Source organism: Octopus bimaculoides, chromosome 3 (genome assembly GCF_001194135.2).
Source record: "Octopus bimaculoides isolate UCB-OBI-ISO-001 chromosome 3, ASM119413v2, whole genome shotgun sequence".
Classification (NCBI taxonomy): domain Eukaryota; kingdom Metazoa; phylum Mollusca; class Cephalopoda; order Octopoda; family Octopodidae; genus Octopus; species Octopus bimaculoides.
Genome location: NC_068983.1, coordinates 105,901,657 through 105,913,993, shown reverse-complemented (window position 1 = coordinate 105,913,993; position 12,337 = coordinate 105,901,657). Strand labels below are relative to the sequence as shown.

The 12,337-nt window shown below is 35.5% G+C and overlaps 1 protein-coding gene and 1 long non-coding RNA gene across 7 annotated transcripts in view; one reads left to right on the top strand and one right to left on the bottom strand.

Annotated features, from left to right (window-relative positions):
* Nucleotides 1-12,337, top strand: part of LOC106883652 (ras-related protein Rab-1D) — a 135,796-nt gene that overhangs the window by 107,604 nt on the left and 15,855 nt on the right. For all 6 annotated transcript variants that reach the window (XM_052966428.1, XM_052966426.1, XM_052966427.1 and 3 more), the window contains exon 2: nt 8,068-8,268. In XM_052966428.1, coding sequence (XP_052822388.1) covers nt 8,089-8,268 — 180 coding nt within the window. In that variant the 5' untranslated portion in view covers nt 8,068-8,088. The remainder of the gene's footprint in view (nt 1-8,067; nt 8,269-12,337) is intronic.
* On the bottom strand, nt 795-10,158 carry LOC128247328 (uncharacterized). Its single transcript, XR_008263711.1, has 3 exons — nt 9,141-10,158; nt 2,855-2,965; nt 795-1,678 (listed from the first exon to the last, which is right to left on the bottom strand). It is a non-coding gene; the product is annotated as an uncharacterized LOC128247328 (long non-coding RNA).

Genomic DNA, 12,337 nt, shown 5'->3' with positions numbered 1-12,337 from the left:
GGGTTTAGTCCCGCTGCATGGCATCTTAGGCAAGTGTTTTCTACTATAGCCTCGAGTCGACTAATGCCTTGTGGGTGAAATTGATTGCCAGAAATTGTGTAGAAGTGTGTGTGTGTGTGTGTGTGTGTGCTTACTCTCACAATATGACTGCTTGACAACATGTGTGTTGTCTCAAGCTACTGCTATCTAGCACCTTCGGATGATCTCTACTCAACCGCTACACAACTGCTACTCGACTGCTACTCAACACTCCTACCACGTCCAGACTACCTCTATTTATATGTCTTGGGAGATCCTACTTCTTCGCCTGGGGGCGTCGACATAACAATGTGTTGGTTTGTTTACATCCCCATGACTTAACGGTTCGGTAAAAAAGACTGATAGAATAAATACCAGAATTTCAATAAGTACTGGGTTCGATTTGTTCCACTGAACCCTTCAAGTTGCTATCACTGAATCACTGCAGTTCAATGACCGAAACAAGTTAAATAAGAACGGGTTGCATTCTTGAGGGATGTAAAAGGGAAAACAAAAATTTGTATTCGTTGAGAAGACACCCAAACAGAGTGGGAAAAAGTTTTAGAAACCAAAGACTAAGTTTAATATAGTCAGCGACAATTCTATTGTACGAGCCAACGAGTAAATCTTCGATTGTTGCTCGATTTGTTTGAAGAAGTAACCAAATCTCCTTTAAATTACACTCAACCATCTTGAAAAGAGAAAACGTTGGATGATCTGGTCCTAAATATGAGGCAAATTGGGTGGTCATGGCCGGAGCAACTTTGGTCATAGGTCTGCTCAGTCAAAGCTGACCTTGGATTAAACAACAGCAATAATAAGAAACATTTTCAGCGGTACGCTGTAATTAAGAAAAAAAAAAATTATTTCTAGTAGGTCAAGCGACTTTGTAGAGATTCCTTTATTGATTACTTGCCGATTGGAAATCGAATTCTCTCGAAATTAAAGGATGAAACTTTAGAATTTTACGGTATTTTTACAGAACAGATCTACCTTTTAATTAAGTATCAGACCTGGTCAATCTATCAGCACTGTATGATATTCTATGTACTAATTTGGATGTGCATCTTTACGCGCGCGCATCTTGAAAGTGAAAGATTATGCTACTGACTTAAAATCTTCTGTTATCACTTTGTTGACATCTCGGGTTATTATATATGTTGTTAACAAAGAAGATAACATCAAAGTATGACGTCACTTTTGATTTCTTTTGTTAAATCTTAAACGTCAAAATTACCCGTGACAGCTTATCAAATTTCTTTTTGATATTCTTGATGTTTCTTACATTTGTTTTTGTTAGCTGACAGTTTTCCTAGATGCCGCGTTATATCAATAATATCGGTTTAACTTTGTCAGCCGGTGATTAATTTCGTTTGCGAACGACTAACATTGATTGTTGTCAATTAGCCATCACTTAAGTTGGGTTCTAAAATAATTAACATTTCTATAAGTGCTCGTTGAAAGCATCAAGAAACCACTGTCTGTCTTCAATACTCAGAATAAAATGAATATGTTTAATATAAATTCCATTCTTTGAAGACAGGAGCAAGATTTAAACAGTTCATTATGCTAAATTTATAGGCAAATATCTTTGTTAACCGTCTCTTTTCTTCGTTTTATTCATTTTTCTTTGAATGACACGCTCTCACACACCAGCTTCCTGTAATGAAAGTAGTTTTTTTAAGTGTCTTTTCTTTTATCAGAGATGCCACAATTATACTCACTGATGACGTCATTGCCCTTCTTGAGTGGTCATAATAATGAATGTTATGACCTTTCGACTTTTATTCATCAGATCATTTAAATATTACTTTCGTATCCAGTGCCAGCACTGGCAAAGTATTAAATTTACTCTCTCAGGTCGTCTAATTGTACATAGAAAGCAATGGTAGCATGATAACTACAAATGAGTGCTGAAAAGTTCCTGGCTTCGGGTAAAAGAAAATACAGGAGGATTCACACATTTGATTGCAGCAATCCTTCAGAAGCCCTGTAAAAGAACTCGGAAGGTTGGGCCTCCAACCAGGCCTTTCGCGACACCCTTAAAGCCAGGGACTTTTCAACACCCCTTCGTATAAATAATGAGTGTCATGTTACTTTTCACTGATTGCCGAGTTCAACGACATCATCGGTACAGTTTGGTAAAGGATGGGTTTCTCAAGGAATTTTTCGAGATACACTACAAGTAATCGGAATTTTAAGTGGAGCACCAACGACTCGATTATGACCAAATATTCTAAGTGACAATGAGAAAAACCTCTCCCTGGTTCCTTGATCTGTTAGAAAAAAATTAATCCCCTGATCTGTTAGAAACAATTCATCTCTTTCAAATTACATCTTACCGTTTTAAAAAGGAAGAGAAAAAATGGGAAGAAAGTTACACAAGGGACGCCTTTTATCATAGGTTTACTTGATAAGGACTGGCTTAGTGCTTAACCAAATATACATAGATAATGTATAAAGATACGCATCCACATGCACGCAAAGATACCGTATACATCTTACTTTGTAGTATTTGGCCTCACATATACTCTCATATATTTATATCCATATAAATATAGAACTTGTAAACTAGGAGACAAACAGACAGACTTAAAATAGACTTGGAGTAGAAACGGCAAGTCATTTGTGAGGTTGCGAATAGCAACGAAAGAATTTTGATGAACTTAGCTAATTGATTGAGTGACCGACCGATTAATCAAACATCTGATTAGTTAATTGGTTAAATGGCTGACTAGTTGACTTATAATAATAATAATAAAAGTGAAATAAAGCCAGTGCGTTTATTATTGCCATAATGATCCTCCCGAAATACAACAAAAACTGTGTACGTAACTGTAAATTCATAATTTGATTTCGTGCTATCTTCTTCCCAACGTGTGTGTGTTCTTTCAATTTTATAACGATTACCACCATATTGCTGCTCACTCAGTATCAATATCGCCACCTTTCAATGATAATCATGAATAGACTTTAGCACCAATTTTATCACTAAACCTGAATTAGATGGATTCGGTTTCAAACAAGTCTCATAATATAAATAAATTTTCTAACAGTGTGTATGTATATATATATATATATATATATATATATATATATATATATATATATATATATATATATATATATATATAATGCACTTGTTGGTAAGGCTGTTGACCTTCGGTAAGGAAATCTAAGATTTGAATTTCCTCGTCCCCCAATACATTTATATAGCATGGGGATTTTGATAGACAGTTTTAAAATAAAATGAAGAGAAAAAAATAAAAGAGAAAAACATTTGTAACTGTGTTTCTTGAAGTAAAACTGTGTCACCACTTCCTAGGGTAACAACAGAAAATTGTATGGAATGTTACCGTAAAATTGAGGAAAATCAGTTCATGATATGACGGCTGTCTAAGAAAGTCGAGTGAAAAAATGTCAATAATGTGCATCCAGGTATTCTGATGTGTGTGGAGAAGGGATTGTCAAAGCTATAAGAAGTATTTGGGTTAAATGAATATATGTATAATTTAGTGCTATACTTTTCCTCTCGCTCCTTATAGTTCAGAAAAATTGAACATAGTCCTTTGCAACTCTTATTTTAGGATCCAAGTTTTGTCGTTGATATTACTTTTGTTTAACATGTAAACATCAGATAAAAGTACGAGCACTTATATAGGTACAGTGTTATAATATAAGGTTATTCAAGAGGTCGAGCTGTATGCATGACCTTTGCAAATGTGACAGGTAGAATGTAATCAACAATATATATGTATGTGTGCTTGTAAAAATACGTGATTCAGAAAAAGCAGGTCCTCGTATATTAATAGAGTGGGTATATTATTGAGAAAAACCTACAATAAGGAAACATGCCGGGGTTTTCTCAACTCTCGGTATGAAACCGATTGGTAAACTGACTGTTATGGGAATATACTATACATTTTATTAATCATTATCATCATTATTATTATTTATTATAGGCATGATGGTAGAATCTTTAGCACGCTGGACGAAATACTTAGCGGTATTTTGGCTGTCGCTACGTTCTGAGTTCAAATTCCGCCGAGATCGACTTTGCCTTTCATTCTTTCGAGGCCGATAAAATAACTAGCAGCGGAACACTGGGGTCGATGTGATCGACTTAGCCCCTCCTCCATTATTGCTAGTCTTGTGCCAAAATTTGAAATCATTATATATATATAGTTGCAGGTTATATTATATACTGTATATGTCACGTTTGCAAACGTCATAGTTTCAGCTCGATCTCTTGACTAACCTTATTCTAGAATATATACTTAAGTGCTGATACTTTTATCTGATAGTAACATATGTTAAGCAAAGGTAATATCAACACCAAAACTTGGATGCTAAAATAAGAGTCGCAAAAGTTTGTGCTCAATTTTTCTGAACTAAAGGAGCGAGAGAAAAAGTACAGCTCTAAATTATATATAGCCATTTAACCCGAATGGTTCTTATAGTTTGACAATCCCTTTTCCATATACAACATTAGAATAAGTGGATGCACATTATTGACATTTTTTTTCTCGACTTTCTTAGCCATTGCATTATGAGCTGATTTACTCTGACTGGTACCTTGACTGTTTAGATATATAAATGGGTTAATATAATAAAATATCAATACAAAATATACACCAGATACATAGATGATATACAAGTGATAATGAATTCATTAAAGGACGTTATGAAGCTAAAAGACTTACAAAACAATTCTGTACTAAAAAATTTTACATCCAGAATAATACAAATGAGACCCCGTTTTTAGATGTACACACATACAGATTGAATTTTAAAAGACCATATGCACTACATGTACATTAATGAATAAAATAAATGCCTCTTTCTACATGGAGACTGTAAATGCCCACACAACTATGCCACTGATTAAATCACTCCTTAGAATAGCAGTTATATTCTTGTCCACAAACAAGGCACTAGATAAAGAAATCTACAGAATAAAATAAACATTAGTAACGCATTTTCCTTGAGATTAGTAAACCGTGCTATAAAATAATACAAACACAAATACAACAAATACATCAGAGAATACATCCAATAAAAAAGCACAAATCACACGTAATTCATTATATAAATCAAACGTAAAATTTGGTATATGAATCAAATACACAAACGAATATATAATAAAACACTCATAAAATGTATCACGCCCGACCATAAACTTAAATAATAATATACTACAAAAGCTTCTCAACAATAACACTCTACAAGTATGTAAACCCGGGGACAAGCTATAAATAACCAATGTAATCTACAAATTTTATTGTAAAACCGAAAGTTGTAAACATTAGGACTATAGCTGTTAAATTGGACATACTAGTACAATATTCTCGTACGCTCACCATGCATTTACCATAGGCGGCAATCGCAGAACATTATGCCACATACCACTAAATATAGATAGATACTAGAGAACAATATATACTCGATAAAATTCGTCACAAAAATAGAAGATTAATCAAGAAAGTCATACCCCTATGGCAACTCAATGCCAAAATAAAACACCAAATTAACGCGTGGTTACTGGTATGAAAACTTAACGATAATAAATTTGACCACAACAAACAAATCAACAAGTAACGACTGACATACAAGCCTAACGGTCAAAAACCTTTAGCGGAAAAGTTTCCGTTTATTCAATCAGTAGAAAAGAAACAACACAGACACCAAATTTATTTGTTTTCTTGGGAATGAGGCTGTGACGGTCTGGAAACGTCGAATATGAATCTAAGAACTTCATCGTTCCAATTCAGCTTTTAAAAAAACTAATACGAGAAAAAAAAAGATGAAACTTGAAACGTGTGTATGTGTCATTGCAATATCGCACTGCTGACTACTGTTTCTGCTATCCCCAAATGGGTTATGAGTATCTATATTGGTCATATCTAAACGACAACTGTAGTCACATACCAATGAGGAATAGGTGCGGCATGGCTGAATGGTTAAGGAGTTCTCTTTGCAATCATAGAATCCCAGTTTCGATCCCATTACGTGGCATCTTGGGCATGTTATTTTTTATAACTTCAATTCACCAATACCTTGTGAGTGAAATTGGGTGGGCGGAACTGTACTGAATCCCGTCACATGAATTGTACCTGTAATACAGGAAGTACAGTTGTGTCACGCGTTTTGTCGTGCTAACTCTGCCTGAGATTTATGTTATGGGTATACGTGTCAATGAAATGCTCAATTAATTCAGGAGCAGGTAATTCAGTAGATCAAACAGTTGAATCCAGCATCGTCGAACGTCATTTATATATATATATATATATATATATATATATATATATATATATATAAGACAAATGATGTCTCTGTGTGTGTAATACGTATGCATTTCTACAGTTTTCAACCAATTTTCACTAAGCTATGCACATACATTACTTATGTGCCAAGGATGGTCATGCACTATAATTTTTCGCCCAGAGCTCCTGCGTAAAGCGAGAAACCGGGGCGTGGAAAGGTGCTTTACACGGGTTTTTCTCTAAAAACTGCAGTTTTCAACCGAATCTTTCCTTTTTCTCATTCTCTCTTTCTTTTGTTTACATATACTCTCTCTCCCTCACTCTCTATAATAGTTTCTCTCTTTTAGTCTACGTCTTCTTTCTCCCTCTTTCTTTTTCTCTACCTCCTTTCTTTCTTTTTCTTTCTTCCTTTCTCTTTTTTTCTCTCTCCCTCTCTTCTTTCTCTCTCCCTCTCTTCTTTCTTTCTCCCTCTCTTTCTTTCTCCCTCTTTCTTTCTCCTTTCTTTCTTTCATTCATTCTGTTCGACTAAAAGTAATGCTTCAGCATGGCCACAGTCAAATGACTGAAAAAAGTAAAAGAATAAACTATGCCCTTTTAATCCCGAGCAACGCTGGGTATCTCTGCTAGTAATACATTAAAAGTCAGCTCGTGCTTGCAATGTTACCCAGCCAAACTGGCACGTAATGGGAAAATACTATGAATTAAGTTTCCTTTCAAATGTAAATACGAACGGAATAAAACAACTTTCGCGTAAATCGTACAAGTGGTTGTGCAGATATTAGGGGTTTTCGAGGTATAAATACTCAAAACGGTGCATAATGGAAAAATATTTTTGGCATGTTTAAAAAATATTTTAAAGTGAAAATGACTTTAAAAATACAATAAATATTTCGTAAAAGACCCGTTCGTAATCTCGGTGTGAAATAATTTTTTTTCCATAGGGCTTTTTCGAGTGCATTCAACGTACTTCTCCACCAAAGATTTGGCTGTTATTTCTAGCACGCCCTGCTACCACGTAACAACTATTTGCAATAAAGGACCCAAAATACCTGTTACGTGGTAGCAGTGCATGCAAGAAATAGCAGCCAAATCTTTCCTTTTCTGGGGAAAGGAGCCGTTTACGCGTGATTTCGATGTTACATTCGTTGAGAGCATGTCAATTAACCTGAAAAGAAGAAAAAGACCCACGAAGCAAAACTCCGTTGCTGGGAAACTCAGACTTTCCTAGTGACCCAACGGGCCACAGGTAGTCTAGCATACATAAACTCGATTTGCAAATATCTGGTTTTGGGCTCAGTCTCACGGCGCGAACCTTGAACAAGTGTCTTTTATTGTCTCGAGTCGACCAATGCTTTGTGAGTGAATTTGTAGGCGTATACAATATGTGGAAGCCCATCGTATACGAAAGAGACCGATAGAATTAGGACAGGAGAGGGATGTTGATTTATTCGACTAAACCCTTCAATGCGGTGTCCCAGTACAGGCGCCGTCCTTTGACTGAAACAAGCAAAAGATAAAGATACATGAGAAAGAGAGAGTGAGAGGGGAATATTTAAGGAATTTAAACATTATTTTGTGACTTTAAAAGACCGTTCTTTCTTTCAAGTGTTACAGGCCTCTTCCCCATTTCATAAAAATAATAGACTTCACCAAAATGGGGAGAGAACAAAGAATAAGATTAGAATTTGGTCACAATTCACGTGGTTGTAATTAATTTACAGCATCGGCTAAATTAACATTTCTAACATTTTTTCAATTGATTTTTTTTTCTTTTCTTTTTTTCTAGTTCCAACTTCCTCCGGTAACTATGGCAACGGGACCACCTCATTACAAAATTATTCTCTGTGGAGAATACGGTGTTGGGAAAAGTTCGATATTTCGAAAATTCCGAGACGATTCGATCGAGGAAAATATGGACGACCGTATGTCTACGGTTGGTTTGGATCAATGTTCCAGACTGTTTCCCATGAGTGGAATCGACATAAAGGTAACACAAACATCTCGTCCTCCTCTTTCTTTTCCTTCCTTCCTTCTTCCTCATTCTCTTTGCTTTCTTCTCTTCCTCTTCCACCTCTACTTCATCTTTTTTTTTTCTTTTCGTTCTCTCCCCACCTCCTCTTTCAGCCATCTATTACCATCTCATTTCTTAAATCTTTTTCATGTTAGAAATTGTGTCTACTTGTTTTGAAGCATTCCAATTATGACCATCTCGTCTTTTTAACACGGTTAGGTGTTATTTGAGGGAGATTCTGTTGCTATTTCTAGCAACTCTAACGACCAAATATAGGGGGTGGTTTCTTTGTTAACTCGAGAGCAACGAATTAAATACATTAGGATAGTTACGCTCCTTATGTTTTGAGTTCAAATCTCGTTAATGTCAACTTTCCCTTTCATTCATCCACGGTTCAATATATAAATAAAAATCGCAATTAAGTACCGAGATCGACTTAATATCGACTAGAGCCCCCACCTCGCCCCACCCAAGGTTGTACTTTTATGACATGAAAATGCTAGAAATCTTTTTTTTTTTTCTTGTTCGCCTCAAAGCAATTGAAACAACCTACTAGAAACGGTAGCCAAATCTTGAAACGGAGAAAAGCAGAGTAGATAATGACAACCCTAGATATCGCTATAAAAATGGAATGTCCAAGGTTGAAAGGCTTAACTGAGAGTTACAAAAGAACAATCTCTTCATGTAGCTGCTGTCGACTTTGCTGGTCAGATATTTTATGGAGTGTATCATGGCGGAGCGCTGTCTCTCTCTCTCGCTCGCTCTCTCTCTCTCTCTCTCTCTCTCTCTCTCTCTCTCTCCCTGCGCATCACCCTCCGAATTCATTTATTAAAAGTTTTTGAACTCACCAAGCTATCAAAGCATTTGTCAGGCTTATATTTTCTCCTGTGGAACACCATGAATGATAATAGCTTTAAATTTTGGCCCAATGACTGCAGTTTTGGAGGGAGGAGGTTAGTCGGTTACATCGACTCCCAGTGTTCAATTGGTACTTATTTTATCACCCGCGAAAGGATGAAAAGCAAAATCGACCTTGGTGGAATTTGAAGCTTGAACGTAAAGAGTCAGAAGAAATGCCACTAAGCGATTTGTCCAACGTTCTAACAGTTCTGCCAGCTCGTTGCCTTCTACAAATGATTATAGTATGCCAGTTCTTGGTGAACATTTCAATTTTTTTAATGCGTTTTCTATTAGAACATATTGGTTGGTTTCTTAGTCTGAGATCTGATTTTTTTTTTAAATGATTGCTGCCTTTCATGCTTTTGGCTTTCAGAATTCAAAACAAGAAACAGAGTTTAAGAAAATTACTTTAGATTTACAGCAGTTCACGCTTTTATTGTCCTTAAAACTGAAGGTTCATTGAGATGCAACATTTTCACTGAAAGAAACTAGAGAATTTAGAAAAATATATACCCAGTGGACTTCATGACTTTTCAGGAGATACAGCTATTGAAATCATTAGCAATATAATTTCTGTCTTTCTATAGAATAGTTAACTGACGATTAATCTCAATATTCGAGTAAGATACAGATTTGTTTGTTTACACTTGACATCATCTCTTCTTTATGACGTCATAGAAGTAGCTATCTGTTTACAACTCCCTAAGTTAAAGCAGAACACTTTACTAGCGCGCGCGCGTGAGATTGTGTGTGTGTGTGTGTGCGTGTGTATAAGACGGAAAAGAGATTTCTGAAGCACGGAATATTTTGTAAAAGTGCCGCATATGATTGATTCGATTACAGTATATTTCTGGTAGACAGTCCTGGGTTATGTTGAACCAACCGATTATAAGGCTTCTCGGCCTTATGGTTAAGATCAAAGAGTAGTATCATTTGCACTTATGCATTAGAGCAATGTTCCTCAACCCTTTTTGTCTCGCGTCTCACTCTGATTTTATTGTGACTCTTATATACTTGTTACTTACATGCCATCTGAAGTAAACCCGCCTCACCAAAGCATTGCCACACCCTACCGGTGGCAGTGGGTACCCTATATTTTGAGAAACACTATTTTAAAGAATAGTGTTATTTGTATTGCTTGGAGTTAAGGTTGTTAAGTCTGCTAGAATCATTTTTTGATTAAACACAGGTTTACAAACCGTATAGTTTCCATTCACCATCAGATATCAATGCTATCTACAATCTTACAGAACCCTATGTGAAATAAAGGCTTCTGGCTTCAGTCCTAGCTTAATCATAGGTACATAGGACTTGATGGCGAACGAAGACAATATTGCAGTCGAAGCAGCATTGAATTATACTAAGAAAAGAAAGTATGATGTAATAGTGACAACTATGTGCCTCCTTCCATCAGTAAGAACTAAACATTTTGGACATATATTTAAATAATATACGCAAATCACTCTACCAATAAAGCAATATTGGGATTTCTTTAAAAGCTAATTTCTTTATTTATTTTAGCGGTTCGTTACTCCTTCATTAAAACTGCCAAAATTTGTGACAAACATTTACCTGTTATTTAAGAGATAATTTCCTTCAGTTGTCCGTAATTTTCTCATGAAGTCATTTGGGTGTTTATGTTGACGTCATAAAAAGCATATAAATGCAGTTACCAAGGATTTTATTAAGTTTCAAATGTCGTTTGTAATCGTGAAGTATTTATATCTCCAAGCTATGGAAATTGTAATTGAAATATCTTCTTGTCTTTCATCTATTTAAAACAATGTCGTTCTTGTTATCAGTGTCAAGGCAAATTTAAGGTTATTCTTTTGATAAAATGTGACAAAAATGTTATGCCTCCCAGCCTCAAAGTTATTATGTAGGACTTGACAATGGCTGACTGAATGGAAGGTTATATATAAATATAAATTAGATTAAGTCATCAAATTTAATTTTGATATTCGTTGTCTTTTAAACTAACCAATGCTGGTCTTATGCAACAATTCTTAACTAATATATGACGTGTTTACAATCAGGTCTAGATGATATTCGCAACAAAATTCCAAGTTTACTATGAAATAAACTTTTTAATTTTTGCCCTTCCAAACTAGCAAGAGGTAAATCATTCCGCTTAAGTTATTCTCATACACTAATTTCTCCTCCCCTATCTCATAATTTACTGCTTCCTCCCCTTTCCTGCAAACTAAACACGTTTTCTCACTGTTCACGATGAAACATAACCTGCATCGACCTCACTAGTCTGAAAAACTTGTAATAGCTTCTCTTCTCGAGGGCTAAGTAATAGTAACTAAGTAAACCACAAACTTAAATTGAGTCTTAAAGTATCATTGCTTATCATTACATTTGCGAAGGTATTTATAGCTTCAATTTACGTATTAGGATTTGTTTTGGGCAGGTGATACAGTGTGCAGAATATGAGACAATGTCATGAAACTAGGTAGTCAGTCGTTAAGTTGTTTTTTAAATGATGCGACCGACTTTCTGAATAACAAGAGAGTCAACGACTATTGAAAAGGGGCCAAGAAGCGACGAAAATTTTTAGAAAAAATAAATTTGTAAATGAGCGGAAATCGAACCGGTGAGTGTGTTAAATAATAAGGCTCTAGAAGAGAACGACTCTCCCTAGACACAATAAAGTATTTAAGTAGATCTGTTATATATTTCAGCATATCTCTGTTGTGATCCCAGTGTAAAAATAGAATGGCGTTAGTCATTATCATGTTTCTCAAATGATGCCCACTTTCTCAACACTTTAAATTAGGTTTAAGATATCTTCACAGATATAAACGATGATTTGTTGAAATTATTTAAGTTAGTAAGCTTATAATCTACCAATCGTTGATATGACACTCCTTTAAAGCGATATGGCCATAGCAGAGAGTTACCAGGTTGAGTTGCATTTGCTCTATTTTTACATCCTAGACGTAAGAATCCTATCCATCATATTAAATTATCAACAAGGTGAAGTGGAAACGACCTACCAGCAATTCTTATATATGAGTGTGAGTGTATACGTGTGTGTGTGTGTGTTAATTTATTCACAACATTAAGGCGGCGAGCTGGCAGAAACGTTAGCACGCCGGGCGAAATGCTTTGCGATATTTCGTCTGTCTTTACGTTCAGA